Raw genomic sequence first — 26,942 nt, 5'->3', positions numbered from 1 at the left:
GCTATTTGATATGCAACAAGCTAATACATCGTAAATCACAGCATAATGGTTGTTCGAATGAATTAGAATTAGCTGGCGTTAGACAAGTAATTGTACTCTCGTTGAACGTTTACAGCAAGCACGTATATTATAGCTATAACGAGGCTATCGAGTGTCGTTAACATGAGCTGTTACAAGAACGCCAGATAGAAATGAATTCCACGATAAGCAGAGCGCCGTTCTTTCTCTTTATCGCTTTATCGTATGCTCGTACTGGTTACAGCAGCGATGATAGCCGGAAACTCTTTGCCACCAACCCTCCACCCTATCTCTCACTCTCGCTGTTCCCTCTTCTATCTTTCTCCCACGCCGTACGGTTTCTCCGAGTCTCCAACTCGGTTCGAATGATTTGCATATGCAAATGAAGCGATATAAGTAATTAATTCGCAATCAGACCGGAGTTACCGTGCTGTTATATATGCTACGGGTAGGAACCACAATTCATTAGCCGTGGCGATATTTATTAATTAGAAACGGGCACACGGGTGTACAAGCGACACGGCTTCAACCCTCGTCATTAATTATCGCTGTTCTTGCCCCGTATGCTTGCGCACTCAACCCACGCTCATCGTTCATCCTTAGACTTTTTTCCTACGGGTGAAAGCATCTGTGATATCCACCGTGTCGCGCAGGGAGTGGTCTCGTCCCCTGTCAAGGTCAGAGAAATGGGGTCAATTTGGTGGGGTCAAATGAAGAAAATTTGAGAAATTAGGAAAAATTGGAAAATTGGAAAAATTGTGATTTTTGTCCACCCTTTGATCACAGAAAAATCAACTAATTAGACAGGAATTACACCTGTACATTCGACATTCTTATCTCTAACAAATTTACACTCATTTTATTTGCCGTTTGGAAGCAACACACGATCTGGTATCACTCGAGGGAAATCTCGGGAATCACCGGGGAACGTTTACATTCTCGGGTAGTTAGAAACGATATTTCTCGTCGGCGATTCGAGAGAAATCACGATGCCAGGATTACGTAGCTACGGGGGGAAATAGAGCACGTGGAAGCACCGAGTCGTTCTCCAGGAACTTGGTAAGCACCTCGAGGTGGCAAGGAATTAGACGTTGCAGCGAGACGATGCACGCGCGGAGACACATGTACGTACGAGCAGCCCACGTTCAACGGTATTACCGTTTATATGTACGGCCGCTCGATGTAATTACGATAAAGTTAATGCAAGGGTGGCCCAGCTGGCTGTACGCTCGATCGACGACGGTCTGGCTGTGTAACAGGTGCTACCTCGTGAGTTTCACAGCATCGATGTATATATGTAGGGCTTTTCTCAAGCAACGAGTAAGCAGTTAAGATATGGGCCCAGCTGCGTCTTAGGAGTAACGTTGCTAAAAGTTCGCAAACTATGGTCAACGGCAAATTTTTACCTCGTTGATGATGCTGTAACGACGTCTTAACGTATCCACTTTTCAATTTTCCTCCTTAGTAGAAAATTTATCATTGCCATACCAACTGTAAGCTAACGTGTGGTCCGATATTATAGAGCAAAGGATTAATTGAGAAACTTACTTACCAAATGTTAAGTAAATCCTTGGAGTAAAGTCCCAATTTTAATATAATTTTATATTTTAATTGAGCACTCGTCATTCCCAATTAAAAGATAAAAATTTAATTAAATCTCATACAAAACAATGCAAATAGAAGATACTTAACACAACATCGATCTAACCAATAGACTTCAACGTCACATTTCCTTGATTACGACGACAGCTTGAGAAACCTCTAGTCCAAGAACTTTCTCTCCCTCCTGTCGTACATCGTTGAAAGAAAAAGGAAAAATACAGGAAGAACGTCTAAAAGGGAAGAGGGAACCATAGTATTGCAGGGGACAAAGAGAACTAGAAAGAAAGACGTAGGTGTTGTATCGGTAGCGAACATCGCTGGTAAACGAACGACTCGTGGTGGTGCACTTTGTTCAGCCGAGGGGTTACGGAAGAACAGGCCAACAGGGTGGGTTATGTATTGGCACGTGTACGTAATTGTAGCTATTTGTCGGGAAAGCGAGAGACTGGTGAACGGTAGGAGGGTGGCGAGTCCGGGAAAAGTTGATGTACAGAGGGATAAAAGAGGGATGGAGCGAGGGGGAGAATTCGAAGGATGGCGAGGGTGTCTCGTGCTATAGTCGCGGATGAACGCGCAATGCATCACGGGATTGCGTAGACGACGTATATCTTCGGGTAATAGCACGTGGATACGGGTTACAGAGATCCCATGACTGTTCGTAACTACCAAAATCCTCTCTTCTTCCTATTATCTCCGCCGATCTTGACCTTTCTTCTATCTGATATCTTCTTTCGCACCCTTGTGAAGGACCGCCTACGTTTAACCCCTTAAACGGCTACGTCGTACGTATATGCCATTATCAAAGTTGATGGATATAATTTGGCACAGTTAATAAATTTAACAAATATTCATAATTTGGAAAAATTATATTCTAAAACTTCTACAATTTTTTCAATTTTTTTTTTTAATGATATTAAATATATCTTGTCTACCCTCACATTTTTAATTACCTTATCAACTAATGACCCTAACATCAGTCAAAACATTAATCAACTCACAATCTATTTTACACTAAGCAATAAATCATACCAAACAATCCCGTTCATTTTTCACGAAATATAAATTTAATATTTCCTGTATTATGAAACAGGCTATTCATTCCGGTAGCATATCTTTTTCATGCACACTTAGGAATGGCGTTTATGCAAGCCGTTGAACAGATTAGTTTATTTCGACCTGAAAAAATATTCTAGATATGAAGCTGTTCCAGCTTACAAAGAGTCGTACAGTTCTTGTAGGAGGATCATTAATAAAGCTGCTTATCCAAACGTGAATATAAAAAGGGGGTTACGGATGCAAATTAGCGTTTTTTAACCAGCCCCGTGAATGCATAAATGATGAGAAGTATATAATAGGAAACAGGAAATGTCAGATTACATATGGTCACTTATACTTCGCTTTTATAACATTTCCCCGTTCGACCATTATCCTAGATGGTTAACACGGATCAATCGAAGTTTTACGGCTTTTTCTTGCACGGTTATTTTCATCCAAGTCTCCCAGGTGACTACGACAACTGCAACGTCCACTTGTTTTATCGCTCCCGCAGGCTCGTGACGAAATTTCTCTACCGTTCGCGACATATCCATGGAGACTTCGATGGAGACTCCTTTTCATCTCTGGATTCCTTATATCCCTGCACCGGAAAGCAAAATATCGAGTCGAATTTTTGCAAAATTTTGCAAAAATTTTAGTAATTTCCTTGTAGATGATGCTCGTTGCACTTGGTTGAAATTACGAGGAGAATGCTGCTTCCTCATGCTCGAGTTTTTCCCACAAAAAGTCTCCTTTTTCCTTCCTTAAATCGCCTTCGTTCGATTTATTTATTTTACCGAGCCACCTTGGGAATCGAATGGAAGTTAGACGCGTCGACGAATAATTTGAGATTCATCGAGATGCAACGGGTCGAGTCACTTGTAATTCGTTTCCGGCGCCACCCCGACCCACCCTCGATCCGTGCTGCCCTTTTTTTGTTTGGCCATTTGTTCGAAATAGCCAGGCGCGAAAAGATGGCTGCAGAATTTTAAAGGAACTGTCTCGATAGAAAGGGTGGAACGGGGTTGAAGAAAGGACGAGAATAAGGACATCCCTCTGTTGAAGTTAACTTCGCATTTAACATCTCCTCCGGGGGTTAAAATTTCCCCTGGAAGTTTATCCTAACTTGCGCAACGGGGTACATCTTCCACCCTGCCACGAGGAAAGAAAAATCACAGAGGGTTTTTGAATCGTTGAACAAAGGAGAGCTCTTGCGTCGTTTTGTTGATGAACGTTTTGCATTGAAATAGAAGCGAACAGGAAGGGGAACGTTTAATGGAGATGGATGAATGTGAGTCGAGTTTGAGGCTTGATAGAATTCTTTGAAGGATGCACGAATTATTAATGAATGGATATCAGAAAATGCAAATTTCGAGGGAATGTTAAAATTCTTGGAGGAAAGTGAGATAGGGTAAATGGAAGATTTTATGCTTTGAAATTTGAAGAATGAGGAGGATTCTTAGATTCAGGTATGGATAAAATATTTTTCGAGAAGAAATTGTTGAATTTGAACTATTTTCATTTTATATATATTCAAATAATTATTAACAAAATTATACTATCAACAAATTCGGGTCGGGATCAGGTTGGGATTGGGTCGAGAATTGCTCTTGGGTTTGAGCTGGATCCTAAACGAATTATGTTGTCAAATGATAATGAGAGTAAACATTATTCTTCCTATCCGAGGTTCCCAAGAGAACGAAATAAAGGAATTAATTTAGACGAAAGAGAGATGAGCAAAGTAAGCCTTGGAGATTAATGGCTCGATTGGATGGCAATATTGGCGTAACAGCAATTTGCGCGGGAAATATCGTTTGACGTTTCTGTTAAAGGATCGATGACGATCGGACGACGGGTAGCCGCGCGTAAATCTTGTCGCGCAACAATCACTGGCCGGATCAGCGAGTCGGATAAAAGTAATTCCCGATAAAAGCGATTTCCCCAGTCGTGTGCGCGGAATGAATAATAAACGCAGCTGGAACGCGCATATCGTCGGCCAATTATTTGAATCGCGAACAATTTCGTCGGGACTTGTTGATTTAACGAACGAGAACCGTCGCGTCGGGCAGATAGCTTCGGCTACGAAGCTGAATCAATTCTTCATCTCGATACCTGTTGTTTCATCGAACGATATCTCGTTCGATCAAGCGATTCTACTGTGTCATGGATCGATAAGATCATTTAGCTAACTGAAAACGCAATGATAAGGGGATATTTTTGACGTCCTATTTTGGTTGGAATATCATTGATTAATTATGATTCTGGACAGACATTTTGATAGGATCTTTTTAATTATCTTTGGAACATGGTTTTAATTTTTGGATTTTTTATTGTTGGATTATAATCTTCAGATGGATAAAGTAAAATACAAATTGCAAAAAAAGAAAAAAAATTGATAAATCATAATTCAATTACTTGAGGAATTGATTTCCTCCTATAATAATTAATTTAAAAATATCTAACTAAGAAAATAAGGGATTAATTAGAACAAAATTGATAAATTTTCTCTTTTTTGTAAATCCAGCAGTGGTAAAAGAATATTAAACCCTATTTGATTGGTGATACCATCTATCACTTTCTTTAGGGTGATACCAACTTTGATTGGCTATACCCCTGAGGGTAAGGGCTTAAGGTTAGGATCGGTCAGCTCTTGAGCCCTGATACGACCACCAGGACCGTAAAGCCTAGATTTGCTCCTTTTGTTTGCCATTTTCAAAAGAAAGTAGTGAACTAAAACAATTTTAATCAAAGAATTTTTCTTTTAAATAATAAATTGCAAACCTTTTCTAAAAATTAAATTTTCAAATGTTTTGTGACAATTTTTATTATCTTTTTATTTTATTCTTGATTTCTACAAATACCATAAACATTATCTTCTTAACTAAACAATTATCTCCAAGAATTTTACGTTTACTTTAACACGAAGTGTGGAATCAGCTTGACGAAGACGACGTCTCCAACTGGGAAGTGCGATAAAAAAAGAATCGCGCGATAATCAGGAGAATTGTAGGCGATTCAACTATACGTTCGATTGAATAGGGTCGTTTTATCGCGACCAGCCGCGTAAGGGCGTAGTGATTTTTCGACTCGGCTTTCGCTCGACGAGAACCCCGAGAATATTGAAATCATAACGTAGCCGACCATGAATATTATTCAGGTCTTAAGGCGATATAATCCAAAATCGATGGAGCCACGTGGAATAAATTTGGCACCCTGCTGTTCGCACTGAGCGCCGTGCAGGAGGTCGAGGTGGGTGCTAACAGTTACGAAAAGTGGTTTAGTTTTTAACGACGAAAATATCCTTTTCCCCTTTCATTTTTTCCCTGCTATTATTTATTCAGAAATAAACAAAGAATAATAATATTTAACATATAAACCATATAATTTCGAGCAAATCCGTTAACCAGCTCCCACAATTTCTGACCCGAATTCTAGTTAGTACCAGATAATTCCTCTTTACGTACCGCGCCTACGGTTTAATTAATTCCCGTATTGTTCCGTTGTAATCCAGAAATTTGACCCTCGCTTTATTTGCATCGATAGTACGTCGTTATGATAATATTTGTGGAAAGGTATCGTTGTTTTATCAGACTTTATGCAACAGGCCAATTTAGCAGATTACTCCATAGAAATATTTAGGGTATCGGGTACCCGATACCAGGGCACAAATATTTTTGTATTAACGTCAGAAAATTCTCATTCTAACCACGAAATTATATTTCTGTTTCAGATCTGCCAATTACGCGAATGCGACGAAACAATGCGAACTTTCGGACATGGACCGCTTAACCGTCGCCGGATCGAACGCTTTCCAAATAGCTAAAGGCTTCGATTATTTAGAGAATCATTGCGTGGACGAACCAGTGAAGCTCTGCGAATTCAAAAAATTGAACGGCCGTATCTTGAAGACAGTGGATTCCGTGTACCAGGACGTTGGCAGCGCCGAAGAATGCAGAGAACTCTGCTTGAACTCCCCGTTCCGTTGTCATTCTTACGACTACGGTGATACCGGCGACATGGTCTGCCGTCTCAGCCATCATTCCAGAGCCACTCTCTCCGATATTCAGGTGAGAAAGCAACAAATTCCTTCTTTCGAATAGCTCTTGTAAATTATGAAACAACACTCGTGGAAATTACATGGCATAAGTGGTAACAATATTTCTGCTCTGTACTCTTCAAAATTATCTGAACATCTATGCATATTTTTGCATAATTAGTTTGATAATAATTTTAGTGAAATTTTTAATTTTATACAAATTTACGAATTAAAATATGAAATATTTTGCAAAAACAAAGAAGCAACGTTTCCATCGTTATTTATTCGACAAGAAACGTTGTAAAAGTTTCCCCTAGAAACACCAGAAAGTAAAAAACTCTGCAACGTGAGATTTCACCGGTGGAAGTTACTTTAATTCATTCAGGGAGCGAAGTAAAACAATTCGACGTCAATTTCGAATACGGAGCTCGGTTGGAAATCGTAGACCACACAGTTCACCAGCCCACGTAGCACGTTGAAAGGGTCGACGTGGATTTTCTGTAAACGCGATTACATCGCACACGCGTGAACCAGCTCGAACAATTCGCCGAGAGCGCATTCGTGGAAAATCGAGTTTCCATCGCAGATGCTTACCCTATCGAGGCTGCGGATGGCTCTTCAGCTTGTGCATACGGGAGAACCTCCATGGCCCGAGGAAGTTAAGACAAAGAGTTTTCTTCTCGCCAACCTGTTGAAGAATCAGTTCACTCTATTTCCGTTGGCGTTTGACGTCGAACCGAATCACTGCTGCTTTTTTATACACCCAACCTCATCGCGATTCTCTTCCACTTTCCTTCTGATCTGTCAGAGATTCTTCCAAAAACCCGAATAGTCGAAAAAAAAATTGATATTCCTCCTTTATAATTTCTAATCTTGAATTAGAATTTCTGGATTGCGACAAATGTTTCATAAATTCCAGTTATTTTTAGTAACTATACTTTCCAGTAGGATCATTTATAATTGAAGGAGTATATAAAATATTTTCACATTTAATTGCTGGAAATATTATTTTCTTATAATGGTTAATCAAGATGGAGATTTGTAAGTACTTATACTGTCTTTCCTATAATTATACAAGCCGTGTAATAGGCTATTAATTCGGGTAAAGGGAAGTCATCGAAAGCAGTTAATACGATATTTCCGATAATGAGCGAGCTGTTCTGGTTTGATGCATCTCGCGATTCATTAACGGATAACGCGATAAACAAGACTCCTGGGTTCGTGGTAATTTGCCTTGCGAGTAGTAGATGGTGGTAATACATATAGAAGATGTTTATGGGCATATGCGAGTGGTTGGTAGTCATTAGTAGTCGTAAAAAAGTCGATTGATTATACTATCCGGAGGGCCATCCAATAATAGTCGATCAACAAAATTTATATTTGAAAATAAATAATAGAGTTTTTTGAAATGTGATCATTCTCTGATCCCTCTGCTATAAAATTCAGGAGCTTCTGAAGTTAAATGTGAAAAAAAATTATGAATTTAATTGCTGAACTAATATTATAAATTAATCCTTTTATATTCTGAAGACTGTATTCTCGAAATTCCTCATTTAAACACGGTCTCTTCAATTCCTTTATAAAAACATGTTCTTCACGCTCACACTAAATTAGCTAATTACCAACACACAAAAGCACCCTACCTCCTACACGTATACTTTTTAGTTTCACCGCTCTAATGAGTTCCACTGCTTCTGAGTTCTTGCTCCCTCTCGAAAAATGTTCGCAAAGCGTGTATTATCACGTTCCGTGCTGCGTGAAATTTAAGGTTTATGACCAACGTTTTAAAGCACAGTTAAAAGTCATGGTGCGATGCTTAACCCTTGTGTCAATAACCGAGGGACAATAACCGGCTGCTCATCTTCGCATTGACGTTAAGATTTCTTGCAATTGCACATTTTTATTTAAAAAATAATATTTAAACAGCAGAAAAATCACTTGAGATATTCAAATATTCTCATCAGTATAAGTGTATACAGAATTCCTGGTCTAGATTTTCAACCCTTCGATAGAATTCCATTCAGTAAATTTTAAAGTACTTAAAAAAGGTCCCTTAATTTATTCCTGAAGGGACAAATATTTAGTGCAATTAAAAAAGAAAATAAAGAATATATTATAAGGATATTTAGGTCAAACATCTAATTAATATTAAGTGGTTTCAAGGAACAAAGACAATAAAATATGCAATTGTTGGTTGACTTCAGGAACCTTATCTCGATGTTCCGGAGGGATCAACGTACGAGCTGAGCTCCTGCTACAACGTCACCATCGACTGCCGTGCCGGCGACATGGTGACGCGAATCCAGACCAGCAAACTGTTCTACGGCAAGGTGTACGTGAAGGGATCTCCTAACTCGTGCGTGCAGGACGTGAAAGGTGCCTTGGAATTCGAGCTTCGGATGGCCTACGACGATCTGGAATGCAACATCAGACAGCAAGGACTTGGACGGTATCTGAACGACGTCGTGATTCAGCATCACGACACGATCGTCACAAGTTCCGACCTTGGCCTCGCCGTCACCTGCCAGTACGACCTGACCAACAAAACGGTGTCGAACGAGGTCGACCTCGGTGTACACGGTGACATAACCCCAGCCTTATCCGAGGAGGTGATCGTCGATTCCCCCAACGTAGCCATGAAGATCACCGACCGCAGTGGAAACGAAGCGATACCAACCGCCGAAGTCGGTGATCCTCTCGCGTTGAAGTTCGAGATCCTCGACCCGAACAGCCCGTACGAGATCTTTGTACGCGAACTGGTGGCCATGGACGGCGTCGACTCGAGCGAGATAGTCTTAATTGACTCGGACGGTTGCCCCACCGATCACGTTATCATGGGTCCGCTCTACAAGTCGGCTACCACCGGCAAGGTAAGTGTTCCACTCGAATGCTTTATCATCTATCGTTGTACCGTTGCGAGGATACGTTGAATCCTCGGTCGCGCTAAATTCTCGGTAGCGAGGTTTCAAGCTCGCGAGATCCCGACCGGACACGTACGGAACTACTTTTCTTCTTCTTATTTATTTTCCTTCTTCTTTTTTTCTTCTTCTTTCTTTCGCAAAGCGGAAACGTGTCTCATTAGCTCTCTTCCCTCCCCTAACATCGTCGCCTTTAATCGAACTGTCATCTTGCACGCTAAAGACGAACAGAGCTACGTGACCGTGCTCTACGCGACGCGACGCGACGCGACGGGGACAAACGCGGTTACACGGCGAACAGCTGTCACCGCAAGAACTATTATTACCCCGTGCCGGCACCGAGACGCCTTGTAATTCCCTGTACCCTGAGCATCGTCGAGCGTTAACGATAGGAAAAAGCAGGGCCAAAGTGATCGAATGTAATTCGACCGAGTGGCGAAACGACACCGCTAATAGAGATGCCCCGATGCTGATAACGTCGATTCTTGATCGGGGTTACCGTTATGGGAACGTATGCGACGATTTTCTGCCTTCCGATCGGTCAGAGAGGGAGAAGGGAGAAGGAAGAAGGCACCAGTCTCGGTCAGACATCATGCTAATCAATCACTTGAACGGATTTTACGACGGGAAGCAATTTGCTCGCCCCGTAATAGGTCGCAGATGTACCGTCCTTTCTAAGACGTCGCGTGATGATGTAGACTCGCGTTTACTTCCACTCTTCAACGTTATTCCCCGCGTCTAATGTTTACTGCTGTTTGCCTGATTATTCGGTAAATAAATGATCTTACACGCTGACGGATATGGAGTACTACCGATGGTGGAACAATCTACTAGCGCAATTAAGCTTTTAAGTACAGCATCGAGCAAAGTAGACTTCCTTAGGGAAAATGGTGATATAGGGGGAGGTGAAAGTCTCAAAATTTTAATTTTAATTTGGATAACAGTGTGGAATTGGGAAAATGAAATTAAAATTGGGTCTTTAATCTCTGGCTTAAACGAGAGCCAAGTAGGAAGTAATTTGAAGATAATCGATGAGGTATCAATTTCTAATATAGTCGCAGAAAATAAATTATGCAATCAGTATTAAATTGCTCCAGCCACGTATGAAACGGTACAAGGTAAACAGATGGTAGATAGAAGGGAAATACAACAAAAGGAAGCAAGAAAGTAGTCGATATGTTTCCGTGTAGTACCAAGACGTTGATCAATGATTATACCACGCCCACTATCGGAATGAATGACGTTATCGATGTAACAACGACTCAAACATCGATGCGTGCATGTTAAAGCGTCAAAATACAGCTGCATCATCGATGAGGAGCGATTGTACCAGGAGGATATGGAATCCTGTGTTGTGAAAGTAAATTGCTTTTCAATTTATTCGCTACCAATTTGAATTCTTTAGAACGTTCAATATCTTTATTTATCGCTAAATTAATGTTGATCAGACGTGAATTTCGATGAAACAAAATTGCTTATTTAATTTTGGAATTATAATAATTACAATGTCGCACATTGCAAGAGGTTTCTAATAAATCCTTACGATGGCACGTTTCAATCATTAGATAACCAAAGCACGATTGTGACAACAGAAATTATTCTGTTATTAATGATCATCATTTCCGTGTATTCCATGCGGGGAGGCACGTAATCACGTAGCTTCAAGATTATGTTAATGGACGAAAATGCTATTTGCTCGCTAAAATTGGGTATGTTAAGTCAGGCTAAGTATCTTCAGTAAATTAGATACGCTTGTGTATCAGGTAAGCCAAGTTCGTATCAGCCGGTTGTGTAATTTACGTTGACTATATTAAGTAGATTAGATAGATTAAACACGCCATAGGTTCGAGATATATCGATTAGACTCGACTACGCCTGATTACGTTATGCGTTAACGTATTGATATTTTTGATAAAGTTAATATCAAACTTCGGTAGAAATTATTTACTACTTCTCTTATAAATTTTCATACGAAAATTTTACTTGTCTTCATGTTTTAGGCAAATTTAAATTCTAAAGAAATTTCTGAGTACCATTGATATTAACTTGAAAAATTGAACGCGTTAAAGGGCAAGGCAAGGGGTTAATGCACCGTTGAATCATCACGGTCATTTTGCCTCTACTGAAAGTTCTAAGAAGAAGTGAAGCATTTTCCAAGTTGAACGTCCGCGTACCGCAAACGCGATTGATGTTTCATCCTAAGAGGAGTAAAACAAACGGATCGTTACGATAGTAGCAGCTAGAAACAAGATTCCCAGACGGGGCAAGAAGGGGATTGAGCAGCGAGGAGCATACCGCCTCGTTAACTCGTCGTTCCACATCATTTGCTCGCGCGGGTGAGGGTGCGTCATGGAGCAATATCGCTGTATTAGAAAGTAATAACAGTCTGCGAGGAAACAAAAAAAAAACTAAGGAAAATTTATGCCCGGTTAATCCAGGAAAGATGCACCGTAACGAGATATATCACCTGACCGGTGTGCCACCCTGACACCCCTCTTAGACCTTCCTAACACAATCTCCTCTCAATGATTCTACAGATCACGCGAGGCTAACCTCATTTCCTCCTTAGTCTTGTCCAAGTAACGAGGCCTGGATCTACAGCTGCCATCCTCGTACACAGGAAATTACAATTCGTGGAACAAGAAGAAACGAGTTGATGCTACTACATCAGATGCCATATTCATGTTCGCGACTGTGTATTTACTTGTCATCCAGACGCACAGTGATAAAACGTTCTTCGAGATCGTTTGATACACGCCACAGTATCGGTGATCATTTATCATTGACATATACTACTGGTGAAAAGCTTTGACTACTGTTAAGTATATTATTACTTAGAAAGCGATGAGATTACAACCATTACATTGACAACAAAATTAAAATTAAATATAATTTTTCTATATTTTTATAATAATTTTTTAAGAGAAATTCTAAAAGTTATTAATTATTTTGACAATATTACAAAATTAGGTTTGAATATAATTTGTTGAATTGCACTGGTTTCTACACCCCATAGTAAGTGTTTAAACCCAAGTGATGGTCGTTTAGGGGGCCTATGGAATATAGGAGGGGGAAGTCTCCTCTACAGTGCCCTTTTTTTCGGGACCGCCCTAGGGGAAGAACGGGAACCCGGAGCATCCTTATTTTCCCTGGGAAGCCAGATTTAATCACGGGTGTACTGATAACACAGAAAACCCAGAATTGGCTATGCCGGAAGTTCCAATATTTTTTCCAAATTCTTGCATTATTAATCAATGTATCTACCGCATTATTTCCATATGGTAATAATTGGTACCAGCATACATCGCTTCTCCGATGTAAACAGGAGTAACAATTTGCAATTCAAGCGTTCGTAAACAATCAGGCTCGTAACACGGTGATTACAGCACTTTTTCTTGAACACCGTTTGCCGCAAGAATCTGCGAAGTACCGTATGGTTATCATGATCGGCATTCAACTAGGATTTCCCATGGCGGTAAACAGGCGTTTGATTTTTCACCATCTTACTCACTTGGCGATGTAACGTTAGACGTTAATAATTTCCGCTGTTTTTTCGCGTCGGATGATCTACGAAACGAAGGCAATTAATGCGTGGTACGAGGATAATTAAAGGAGTTTACAGGGGGGATGAGAGGAACTGGAACTTGAGAATCAAGACGCGAGAATTGAAAGGCAACGGCGATAAAAGTCAGACGGCCGGGTTAAAAGTGGAAGAGGCAGATGAATTATTTGGTGGGAAATGATATAATGGTAGGAAAGAATGCACAAAGGAAAAACATTCAGCGAAACCGAGCCAAGAGGTGCTCTTTGTGAGAAGCCACGAAATTGCCGGCGGTGAATTTCTCACTAACCAGAAGTCGGAATACCTTCTGTGTCGAATAAACCTGTTGAGGAAGAAAAACAAAACAAAAAAAAAAAAGGATTCTACTTTTATGAAAATGGTCTTTTCCACTTTCCTGTTTTCTCTCCTCTTATTCTCACGTATCTTCTTTGACAAAAAAAGTGTTCCACGAGGAGTCGACACTTGTTAATTATAAATATTTTTTAAAAGGAAATAAGAGAATGAAATTTAGGAAGAAACGATGCTCTGAAATTTAATCTGAAGTCTGAGAAAGCTCAAGAAAAATGAAATATAATTATTTATTATTAGCTTTATATTTTCCATAGAAAATCTTAAATTATCGTAGTATTCGTGTGTTCGCATTGATGTCGATCGAAGACCTATTTCATTTGCCAAAAATTTGATTATACCAGGGGGGTAATGGATGGCAAGAGAAAAAAAAATGAACATCGAGGAAGCATTCGAGCGGATCTGAGAGGGCTGGCAAAGGGATGCGTTCCGTCTAACCAGGAATTTGCCAAAAGTCGGCTTTTCCGGTATGTCTGTCACGTAGCCAAGCCGCGGAACGGAGCTCTTCCATTTCACAACCGGTTTGAATGAAATTGAAAACATTTCTCAACTACAAAGCTCACGCCTATGTACAGACATTGGGTGTACATGGTGTTTCGTGACATATGGGCCCTACTTTAAGGGTGGATTCTGGAATTACAAACAACTGCTCTCGGTTTACTGTCAGCTTTGTGTCCTACCAATTATTCACCTACTCCGACGAGAAATAGAGAACGAACAAACCTAGAAAGTCTGGCATTCTTTCTTCCCATAAAACTGTCGCAAAATGGCACTTATGGTGTATCAATTTAAAGTTGAAAATTTGATCAAAATAACTACATAAATTTTTATGTATTTTTATTGGAAATAGCAGGTCATTAATTATGAATTAACAGTGACTAATTTCGATGAGGTATTAATAGTGCTAGGGGTGCGCGGGTATCCGAGAGTATTCTAAGAATTTTAGTCTTTCTGTTTTGAAATATAAAACAAATTACACGTATAAACATAAAATATTACATAAAATTACCTGAACAGCAGAGTAAACTTGTTTCTAAGAAAATCAAAACCGATAAAATCTTTCATCTCTGATTTACCTCTAATTAATCTCGCCGCAGCATGTATTTAAATACCTTTTTCTCTACTGTATACAACAGGGAATCACACTTCATTAATCTATGTCGCCACTTGATTTTCTAATTTACAACTACACTACATCATTCTCAGCGAGCGCACGCAATGAAATGTGTCCCAGGAATATTCGTGGAGATAAAGTGGCACGTGCACAACTTCGAAAGAATATGGATGCGTGCGTAAGGTATATAAGGATAGATCATTAATCCTATAGATATACTATACGCTACCATAGTAGCTTTTTCTTTTACGTTGCATCAAGACTTGCCAGGCAAGAATTTCTATACTTACTTCCTTTTGCTATTTTATTCCTGCTCCCTTCATTTAAATAATATTACCTTATATTGACGCGCGTACAGTGTAAATTAGAATGCTACCTGTGTTAATAAAACACGTTCAATAGTCGTGTCCAAATGTTTTTCTAATATTTTAATATTTTTCAAATGGTCCATTATTTCTAATAATCTAATATTATTCTAATAGTCTATTATTTCTAACATTCTAATGTTCTTCTAATAATCTAATATTTCTAATGTTCTAATATATCTCTAACGTTCTAATTCCTATTTCTAATGGTAAAATCTTTCCCGTCCTTAAATGATCTTTAAACAATTCCGTCGTGTAAAATTCTGAACCCGTCTTCCTTACAAGTTCCTCCTCGAGCATGTAGAGATATCTCAGTGTATCATCAGCGTGCAATAGTCGTTGGTCGCCATAGAGAACGTGTCACGTTCGTCGCCATCGTGTTCTCGTTGTAAGGGAAGGGTACATAAACGGTCGGGTACCAGATGCCGAGGCTACACCGCTGCGTTTCTTTTCCCGCGTTTTATTAACCCCAGCTCCTCTAAGCCTTTCCGCCGGCCTCCGCTCGGCTGACGCGGAGTTAATAAAGTTCCGCTCGTTCCGCGGGACGCTCTCTCGCCAAAGAAACAGCTAAATGAAGCTGTACACGGAATGAAGCATATTTTAATGTCTTACTTCCCCCCCCTCGATAGTGTACGTGCCCGGCGTGTAAATACGATACGATGTCTGTAACGTGGCGTAGAAACCAGTTCCGAGGGTGAATACGCGCGTGGCGGCGCTAAGACCGATCACGAGCAACGTATATTCTCGTTGAAGGAAAAAAAAAAAATGAAGAAGAAAGGAAAAGATGGCTGACAGTGTTGAGCCGAATTGATTCTCTATCGAAGATGGAACGACAATAGCGGTCACGCGGACAGGAATCGTGTCCAGCTCGGTTGGATTGTCCGAATGAGGAGGGCAGAAAAAGAGGGAGGAGAGGTACGATCAATACTTGTCTTTGACAGGCTCCTCGTTCTCTTCGAGGTCGCCAACTGAAGAAATCAGCGAAAATAGTGTGGCCAATTTATTGAAATGGGGTCCGGGACTACCTCGTGAAGGATCCTTCTAAGGACACCCATAAAAGAGCCTCCCTTCAAACCTTTTTCCTCACGTAATTTCGCGTAATTGCTGTTATACGGTCTTACCTAATGAGCGGGGGAAAAAATTAGGCCACAGCTGCGGCGACAATGGCAAAAACCAGTTTCCCCGCGATCTTCTATTACGCGCGAGTTGCGTGCCATTAACGACGCCCGGCGTGTTGCGAGCATCTTCTTCTCGCTATACTATTCTGCATTTTGTCTCGTGTTTTGCGGGCATACCGGAAAACGGTGGCGGTAATTTAAAGGACGTTTTCAGATCGAGGGATTTCTTTTAGAGCGGTTTCATTTTAATGGATTATATTCACCCTTGAACGGCGGTGCTTAGATCAATCGCGATCTAAACTTACAGAATTTATAAAAGAATATAAATCAAATTTCACCGTCTTCATATGAAAAGTTATTTTCTCATGCTACATAAAATCCATGAAAATTGTAAAAAAGTACCTAGTCATAAAGTAATGTAACCAGAAAAGAAAGAACCAAAGGACCTGGTAGCGATAAGGCAGTTTCTATCAACGGTAAACTTCATTGGAATACGCAAAAATGTTAAAATTGTTGCAATCCAGCAAGGTTGTTTGCCGCAGCTGTTGATGTATTATCATAATGATGGATAACGGCACAAAGTGATTTCTCACGTGACTTGCAAATCATTCAAGGAATGTGGATACCTATACTTATCTATTTCGATTCTCCGAACTTTCACTATGCAATTGAATAATAACCGGGTCACCGTAATAAATAATATTCTTTTAGCTTAAACGCTGACACATGGTACAGACATTGACATTGACACATATGACGTACAAGTTTATATCTGAAACACTTCACGATCATGAAAGATTGAATCTATTCAGAATCTGAACTAGTTAAACGTTCAATGTAATTATAACTTCCCAGACGTCGTTAAATATTCAGACTTGTTCAATCAAATCTGCATCAAAATTTAGATTACACTGAAATTAGGTCTATTAAGATTAGACTTAATTAGGTTCTTTAATTGAATCTTCGGAAAAGCTCAGACCTCATCTTCTCTAAACAAATGTGGAACATTAAATTAACGAACATTTTCTTTTCGTTTCAGATCCTGCTGTCTCACTTCGACGCCTTCAAGTTCCCCAGCTCCGAGGTGGTGCAATTCCGCGCGCTGGTGACACCCTGCATGCCCACTTGCGAGCCGGTACAGTGCGATCAAGAAGAATTAACCGGCGAGCTGAGATCCGTCATTTCCTACGGCAAACGTCGTCGTCGTCGCTCGACCGGAACCTCGTCCCAGAGCCGCGAGGATCTACTTCTGGTGCAATCCATTCAGATCACGGACAAGTTCGGTTTCGAGCACGACAGCAAAGCGGCGAACGGCAGTTCGGCGAGCAAGGACACCGTTTTCGTGGAGAGCGAGGACATATCGTCGACGATGGGCATATGCATGAACCTGGGCGAGGCGATCGTAGCCGGCACCGTCTTCCTCGTCGCTCAGATCGCCATCATAGCCGCGTGGACCTTCACCTGGCAGAGACGTCGGCAGATGCTGAAGCATCAGGAAGCACTCTCGGTCTCGGTTTCCGTTCCCGGTATGCATACCGTTCCGGGACGCACCGACAGTCTCTGTAAGTTGTACGACGCCGGATATTCAGGGCGTCGTTTTTGAGCAGCCTTCGTTTCCTCTCCCCGTCCCTCAATCTCGTCTTCCTTCGCTGTCGATGCCACGAACCTCCAGCCGACTTTCGTACGGATGAGTTTCTTCCATGGAAACAATTTTTGGCTAAAGAACTTGCTCGAGTTCTCATTTTTCCATAAAAATCTTCTTCAACTATTCGATGACAATGCTTGATCTAAATTAAATCCAATGATGTTGAGTAGGCTGGAGGTATTTCGTGAATAATTACTTTCCGACGACAGCCGACTGTTGCCTTGTTAATCGGGAACTGTGCAAATCCTTTCCGGAGCATTTGGTAGATCTACTTCGACGGACGGGCAGATAGGAGAAATTTGGAAACAAAAAAATCCCAACAGCAACTGACCGTCTGCTCGATGACACTTCGTGCTCTCTTTACTTTATAAGAATGATCGCTTGCATATCTACCTATGTGTCTTCCTATCCCTCCTAGGATGAACGATCGATCCTGCATCATCGGCTACCTCGGTTCAGTCTAACCTTGAGAATTCTCATACTTGAAAAAGCTAGCCTATCCAGGCCGCGATTCCAATTACCGGCTACCAACTAGAGAAGAAACAGCCCAGAACGATCGCCGATTTCTTCCCGAGATCAGTCGAGCGGCGGACGAGTCCGTCCGTCCTGGCTCTTCTTCTTCTTCTTCTCATCCGCTCGCGATGACAGCCTCTAATTAACGCGACACGCAGACCCGGTTACCGTGAAAATCCCCGTACGCATGAAATCTTGACCAGTCATCGGCTCCTTCCAAAGGGGAAACTTCCGCTTCGAAACTTCTCAATAGAAAATACGTCCAGTAACGATCGGTGAATAGCGCTTATAGAATCGGTTGTGGAAGCTGTGAAAAGCGAGTGACCGCGGGTAGAAATGATTAGGAGGTAGTGTAGCTGGAAGCAATTAGGCGATCAAAGAGGCAGGCTCGATCGATTATCTTTCAGCTTCGTCATCCTTCATTCATAATAGCGCATAATCTCCAACTTTTCTTATTTCTTCGCGGATACTTCCTCCTTCCCGCTCTATTTCTTCGAGCCTGTTTTTCCTGCCTGTTCGTAAACGAAACGAGACAGGATAAAGCGAAACAAGCGGAAGCGGGACGAGAGGCATGGCGTGGCGTGGCTTCGAAGGTGATGGAGGTCGACGCGTACTCCGTACATAGGATACGGCACTGGCGCGGATTCTAATTAGCATTGGGAATCGAGCATGATTATGCAGATGCTCCGAGTGGGATATCAACAGGAGGAACGGCCGGGGTGACCGAGATGGCTGGGTCAGGGGTGGTTTAAGATGGGACTGGGTGAGACGGTATAGGAATAGGCAAAGGGAGAGAGAAGCAATGCGCGTAAAGGGGTTGGCGGAAGGTTAATTGCCTCTTGCGGTGTCTCGGGGTTAAGCTAAGCTTCGCGGGGGTTAGATGAGAATTCGGGAGCAAGAAGGGTCGGGAAAACGAGACGGCGCCGGATCGCTGGCTACCTATCTAGGACCACGTAAACGGCAGCCCCTTCGGACTTAACCTTAGCTACGTTTCCATCGTCCAGCAGCCTGGTCAAGTTAATTTACATCGGGACACGTGATCCCATCAATCTGGACCAACGTGTTCTGAACCATAACACCGACACCTGATCAACGAGAAGCTTTCGTTAAGGAAAACTGCTTCTCTTAGGGGGAGTTTTTATGTGACAGTAAATCAGGATGTTCAAGGCCAGGCTATTCCATTATAGGCACCCAATATACTACACCAATTTCAAATTTAGTTTCACAATTTTATTAGAGCAGCACTATAATTTTGGGTAATCTCCAGGGCTACTGATAGTTGTTCCTAATATGTCCCTAATTATTTTTTTATTTTACATTGACAGAATATAAAATTTGGTACTCTCGGATGGCGGACCATGGAGAAAGCCCTAATTTTAATTTAATTTTGTGTTTCATTTTCTAAATTTTAGAGTCACCAAAAATGTCAGTGTCTATGTCACATGAAAACGTTTCTATATAGGTCTACGTCGTTGTACGAAAGCAGAAAGTTCGATCCAAAACGTTTGTACAAGGAAATAACTTTATTACGAAAATTTTAGACCCACCGTAGCTGTATTACCGGACGAACGTTTACGTTCAGAGAAGTTATCCCGACATTTTGCTTGGATCCCGGCCTGAAATATACCGGTTACCCCGGCAAGTTATAACGGAGAGTCGATCTTAACTTTGAAACATAGATCCAACGTGCAAACGTCGCCGCGGAACGCACACGGGGCGCAGAGACAGTACATTCGAACGGGTTACATTTCGCGGAGGAATTGCTATTTAACATAACAAGTCTTACCGACGAACTTACCAAAAGCTGGCTGACTCAAAGTTCTCTACGAGGTACCGGTTTTACGTGGGCCAAAGCGAAACTGCGATCCGGAAACCGGAAGATATCCGGATCTGTGACGGGAATTTGTACTGGATGTTACAAAACGAATGGTACAAATGGCAATTATTTAACTCTGGAGATTTGTGCAAAAATTTTGAGAAATTTGATAATTTTAATTAATGTAATAATTTTGAGTTTTAAGAATCTTAAAAATTCTAATAGCCATTAAAATAACAATTTTAATACTGAATTATTTTAATTACTTTTAGAGTCACTAAAAGTATAATTACTATAATTTTTATTGCAATTATTGTACATGTGCTTAGAAATTCTTTCTCAAAATCTAATTTATTTATAACAAAAATTTAATGCCTTTAACTATTCAAATTCTACCATCCTGTTTGGAAACATCCCTTACAGCCGGTGAACGGTAAAAGTAGAACGTTTGATGATAAATTTAAATCGGTTAACCAGGTTGTCTTGAGACTTCATTGATTTTCCCACTACAAAGGACCGGGATAGGATCGGATTGATTGAGAAACTTGAAAATTTGAATACGCTCGTCAAGACAAACGGCGAGAACAAAAGAGGGGAGATAAAGAAGGGAGTACCAACACGGTACGTTTGCATTTCAGTTAACCAAACTTTGGATCTGTTCGACATTTGTCTACCATCGACAAACATGTCGCCGAATGTTTGAAGCGGGGATTCTAACCGCTTTCTAACCCGGTTAACCCTTGTTAGGATATGGAAACTCATACTCTTGATGGATTACAGAGTTAACGCAGTTCAGAAAAAGTTAACTGTGATAAATAATTTAATGAGTTAATCATTTTCATACACTACCTAAATTTTTATATTTATCATAGAACGAAGAATTGAATCTTGCTTTCATTTTTAATAGAAAATTTCAGATTTAATAAAAATAGAAACTTGTTATTTTTTATTTTCTTCATAAAATAGAGCACTCATTACCAAATCGATAGCTCTAGTTTCTACAACTTCAAGACTTTTTCAAATAACTCACTCAAAATTAACTTCAAAAAAATTCAAATTCTGACTCAAGTTTCTTCAATTCCATCAATCATTTCAATTTCTTCTTGTTTCTCCATACAAATGATTGTTTTTTCCGAAACGTCAGTAGATGCAACACATTCGAAGTGCAACAACAATGAAACCTGACAGAACGGGTGAAAACAGTCGAGGGGGTTGAAAAATGTCAGCAGGACGCAGCGATATTGAACCAGCGGTGAAAGGACGCTCGCTTTAATTATCGGCACTAATTGCCATAGAAATTGCTAGGCTTTCTCTCGCGGTGTGCAATGGAAACGCGGGATTAAAATGGGATTTCTCTTTTGAATCGGCAGCCGTTGATTGAAAACACTGACCGTAGGTGTGACGTAGTTCTCTAGAGTGCGTTTTTCGCGCGTGTCACGACGAATCGCGCTAGCTCTTCTTCCCGCTTCGCAATTTTTACAATTTTCTCTCTATTCATTTTTTTTTTTTTTTTTTTTAATGTATGTATATGTACACAACATATATACATACGACGATAAGATGCCAACGAAGGGTGCCTACGCGTATATCCAAGTAAGCGACGCGACCTAATCATTTTATTTTACACTTACGATTAATGCTAAGCAATTTTTCGCTAACGCTGACGTAGTATATCCAATCTGCTTGTGGTGAGAGGGTAGAGCCAATTTTTTATAACAAGAACGATCGAATTGCGAGCCGCGAACGCGAATGCTCGCGCGCGTTCACGATTCGCCGCTCGCGATATATTTCTTTTTTTTTTTTTTTTTTTAATTAGAGGTACGATCCTAGAGCGTATAACGAGTATACGAGATGGTGCATGAAGAATTTTCACCTGCCTCGCCTGACAATCAAAAGATTCCACTTTTAAGAATCTCAAAAGGAGAAGGAACACAGGGGAAGGGGTTGGAGATTTTCTCGCGCCATCTTGTACCGAAGCAGCATTTCAAGTATTTAGTTTTAGAATGACACTCGAGCACTTTTCATCGACTTCGTGGAACATCAAAGATACAATTGCCATTAATAGCAATAAATGTTTCAATCCAAGTCAATGGAAACTGTATCGTACTGTTCGTCGAATAGGGTCTCTTATAAATGTAATTCTCCACTGACCTTTGGACGGCGGACCATGAAGAGAACCCGAATCTGAATTTTCTATTTGACGCTGTTTCTTTAGAAATTATTCTTTCAACATACGAAACCATTTCGTTTGAAAATGATACGTTTAATTTTAAGTTGATACTTTTGTATACGTTTTCGCGAGTACGGGGTCAGGATCGACCCAGGCTCCGCTGTTCAAGGGTTAACGCGTATACGATGGAAGTAAAAAATCAAGCATGCATGTATCGTGAATTAAGATTAAGCGAACGCGGCCTCGCGAGCAGGATGATGAAGAGGACACGCGAGGCCGCGATGAAAGGATAATATTAGGCTCGAGGACGATCGCTTTCACGATGACACGCCGAGATAGCACTTGTGTGTGTTACTTTTGACACTGACCTCGGCGCCTCTCGCGTCTAAGAAGTTTGCTTTCCCTACTCTTCTCTTATTTTCCTTAGCACCCTTCCATCCTTTCCGTCGTCCTTCTTAATGAGCCTTATATTCGTACCCCTGGCCTTCTTTATCGTGAGTGCTGACAAGTGTGCAGAGAACGTCGGTGCTTGTCCTCGAGCCTGAGGTGCGCGCCTACTTCGTCGTAAAGCTTGAAAAAAAAGCTCGAGTCTGCTCTGTACCCTGACAAGCGTGTGCATTCTTCTTTGAAACCTCTCGCGTTTCTCGATCCTTTTGTCTTCACGGTCTTCTCTGACCCTTTTCTCTTTTTTTCCCTTTTTTTTTCACATTTCCCTTGCGACTTTACGAGAAAACTGAACGATTTGGATCAGCGAGTCACGTACAGAGCTTACCCGGCTGTTTTAACAGAACACAAGCGCACCAATCATGATGGCTTATTTATTTCGTACGTTTAAACGTGTAACGCTGTTCAAGAATACTCGTCCTTGTCACGTTTATCATTTCATATTTTTTCTTTTTTTTTCTAATTTTTTTTTTTTGTTTCTACACTTTCGCCTTTACGCGTCCACGTCCGACACACGTCGCCTGTCATTTCTTTTCTCCGGTTGCACGATTATGCGAATCGTGCGATTCAAGGGGAGGAAGTTTCGATGTGTCCGACTAATTTCTTCGTTAATTGTAACGCTCTTTAATTTTTTTTTTTTCTTTCACCAGTATCTAGACGTCGCCCTTTGGTCGAATGTCGTATATTTCAGTACCGTAATACACACACGTTGTACATAGCATATATGGTACAGAGAAAATAAACTCATTTTATAACGAAATGGTTCGCTCAGTTTTTTGTCATCACCCGTGAAACCTGTAAACTGAGAAGCGGAGGGTCTTAATTACGTCAGGAGTGTAGAGTATCCTGTAAACTTTTCGGAGAGGTTTTAATAGGGGAGATAAAAATTAGAATTGATGGTATTCATATTTGTTCTGTTTAATTTTTTGCAATTGCACCGATTTTCAAGTTATATTTTTCTTCTATTTTTCTGTATAAAATCTCAATTCTTTTTCATGGCACTGTCAATTATATAACATTGTAGCAAGGTACAATTTTACAATTATTTTTTTTTACTATTAATCTACCAAATTAATTAAAACAAGTTTTATATAAGTCGCTCGTACATATAAAATTTCATAGGTATACATAGACTTTTGTAAGGGACTGTATTTCTATATAAGTCTCCAATGACCAGGTTAATCTGAAGAGCTGCTAGTAGCTTAAGTAGGTTTTCTAGTAAGAAGCTGGTGAAGGGACAGCTACAAACCATCCGAAGTCACGAGAAACGTTAACATCGAGGATAAGCGGCCATCGAAGCGATGCCGATGAAACGAATCGTGCATCCCTAACGACAGTAGTTTGATTCACGTACGTATCAATCAACGCATTATTATGCTAAATGCAACCGTGTCTCGGCTGTAAATGCGTCGAATCGTCGGGTAAGGTAGGATACAAGGCACATCAATTCGGACGTATGTCTCCAGGTGAGACATTATTCGGATACGCTGGAACTTCGTGAACGTTTTGCTGAATGTTTGCCTCTTCAACGTATTGTTGTCGATGTAAACGTTCTTTACCGTTATTTTTCCTATGGAACGTGGGAATATAAGTTATGCAAATGTTGTGGGAAAATCGTTGTAAGAATATACGGAAATTTCATAAGTACGCTTTATTAAAATAATAACGTTACTTATATGTAGAGTATTTCTCGAGTGCTTCTTATAAAATCATTTAAAACAGTAGTGGACAATTTTTTGTCATGAACCAAAATTCAACAAAATTATTAGATTTCGAGAAATTTTCTTCAGCCCTTCAAAATATGACTAATGCTCTTCATTTAGATATTTTCTGTAAATTTTTCAATTTTTTGTTTTTAATTAAAATTGCAATCGTTTTTTTTACATCCATGCATAGAGAGATTCAGAGCAACACGATTTGTTGAGCCATAGAATTTCATGATAGCCTCTGTTAGATCATTTCATAACGGTCAAAGGATAACAGATTTCAGGAACAAAAATATGACGAAGTTGGGAACTAGCAGAAGAACAGCTGAGATGAATGACGGAATACCAGGCACATCGTGCAGCACGAGCTCAAACTGGACCACGTAACTATCCAAGATCACTGATTCCCGGCATCCGTTAGCTGAACCTTGTTCAATCAGCGTGGGAATCATGTTCACTGACCCTGAGAAACGAAATTTATGAGCCAGATACCGTAACAAAGTTGCCTGTTGTCGATGTAGAAAATAAAATACTAATAATGGTTCTACCTAATGAAAAATTAAATTGCAAGAAGATATTGATTAAGAATTTTTTATATCAATTATTAGACAGCAACACTGATTTAAATGTCATGTCATTCATATGAATTTTATTAATTATTATAGTAATTACAACATACATAAATTTAAAAGTCCTTTCTCCAGCAGAAATACGAACATCGAGTCGGCTGACTAATGACAGTCTCAACCCCTTCGAATACTTAAGTCAAGATAAAAATTCTGGTAAAGGCATTTTGAATACGTTCTCAAGGATCATCCCCGGTTTCTATCAGGTTCCCATAAACCAACCGTTTTGCGTGGCCCACCATAAAAAGAAATCAAGTGGCGTTAAATTCAGCTCGTAAATCTTTAGGCGCTTAAAGTCTTTAATAAAGCATTTTCAGACATAGCTTTATGGGAAGTTTCTTCACCTACTCGACCCCACACGTCCGATGCCAGTTGCCCCTTTCACATACATACTCGACCCTACTGTATCAATTTGCCCTTCAACCTTACTGATATTCCATATAGACAATTACCAGTAAATTGTGATTAACCCTTCAAAAACGTACGTGATTAATAAACTACAATATACCCTGTTCATTTAAAATGAGACTCAATTATTTATCTATTATTTTACGAAGGGGAGGAGAGATGTAATAGAAAGCCACACCTTGAATTGAAAATAAAATAGAAGATAATTGATAAGGATCAGATATGCAGCGGTCTTTGATATGAAAAAATGTTTTTAATAGGTCTCATATTGGGAAGTAATTATTGTAATTAAAGATCAAACAATTGTTTTATATATAAATAACTCAGAAATGAAATTGGGTAAATTAAGTAATAACTCAGTTGCTTTTTTCAAATGATTTATTTACCAAAGTGCATGAAGTGAATACAAGTTTGTCAAATTATTACAATAATAATTGTTCAGTCTTGTGCTGCTTTTGACTGATTTAAAATAAAAATAGAATCAAAGGGAGCGAAACTCCCTGGTAAAACAGGCACGATTATCATACCGGTTGTGCTCTCTGCATGCAGATCTAATCTCATCTGGGGTGTCTGGGACACCCTAAATCATGACCCCTAGAAAACAAAGGCATGTCCAGTCTTTTACATCTGTAGTCACTGGTGGGCGCAACTTACCGTGCATTAAACAAGAGAGCAAGTCGACTGGGAACGATTCGGCGTGTCCATTCGACGGGTCGGCTATGTTAATGAACTGGATCGAAATAATGGTGCTCGTAGTTTACGGCTGCGCTAACGTGGCAGGAAGTATCCAGTCGGTGGTTAACCCAGTTGACAGGACATGCTTCCGTGTTATTGACCCACGACGATCGTTCCTTCTCTATTTGTTTCTCCTGGAATTGCGTAAGATATGGACGACCCATACTTCGATCGTATAAAAGTCTTGATAGGTTTCCGCTATATTCCGGTCATTTCGTTTCCGGAACGACGACGTTCCGTGCTCGAGGAACGACTTCAATCCATTTTTCGACAGACCAGTGAAATTACTTGAGGGAATTAATGTCGTCGAGGTAGATGATGGGGTGAATGATCTATTATAAATGCCCGGTGATAATTTTTATCATTTTTAATTCACGATGCCCGAAAAAGATAACTTTTTTTTTACTCACATCATAAGATGGTTCGTGCGAAAAAAAAAAACAAAACCGAATGAAAAGGACGTTAGCATTCGCTTATCCCTTTCTTTATTCACCTCTCATCCGGAAGATCCATCACACGGGGATCAAATAACGACGCTGGAAACATAAATTCCCGTGGAAATTGGAAAGCGGTTTCTATTAGGACAAAATAATATCCCGGGGGAGCGGTGGTAACCAGGACGGATCATCAGTCACAGCGCATCACCTCCTATAAGGAAGCCAACTATAAGATATCAACTGTGAGCCATTTGTCAAAAGTCGAAACATTCCTATCGAAGTGGCTCACTCGAATGATCTGTCCGTGGCGCCGGAGACCCATGAAA

General features: G+C 40.4%; 2 protein-coding genes across 4 annotated transcripts in view; one reads left to right on the top strand and one right to left on the bottom strand.

Moving 5' to 3' along the window:
* LOC114881504 overlaps window positions 1–19,621 on the top strand; it is a 70,912-nt gene extending 51,291 nt beyond the window's left edge. For both annotated transcript variants that reach the window (XM_029198320.2, XM_029198316.2), the window contains exons 4-6: window positions 6,386–6,722; window positions 8,896–9,561; window positions 17,156–19,621. In XM_029198320.2, the coding sequence (XP_029054153.1) occupies window positions 6,386–6,722; window positions 8,896–9,561; window positions 17,156–17,719 (1,567 nt within the window). In that variant the 3' untranslated portion in view covers window positions 17,720–19,621. The remainder of the gene's footprint in view (window positions 1–6,385; window positions 6,723–8,895; window positions 9,562–17,155) is intronic.
* Window positions 1–26,942, bottom strand: part of LOC114881523 (autophagy-related protein 16-1) — a 392,271-nt gene that overhangs the window by 227,417 nt on the left and 137,912 nt on the right. The gene's annotated exons all lie outside the window — the stretch shown is intronic.

This window comes from Osmia bicornis, chromosome 7 (genome assembly GCF_907164935.1).
Source record: "Osmia bicornis bicornis chromosome 7, iOsmBic2.1, whole genome shotgun sequence".
Classification (NCBI taxonomy): Eukaryota; Metazoa; Arthropoda; class Insecta; order Hymenoptera; family Megachilidae; genus Osmia; species Osmia bicornis.
Note: the sequence above shows the minus strand (reverse complement) of the source record. Positions and strands in the feature narration are given on the sequence as shown.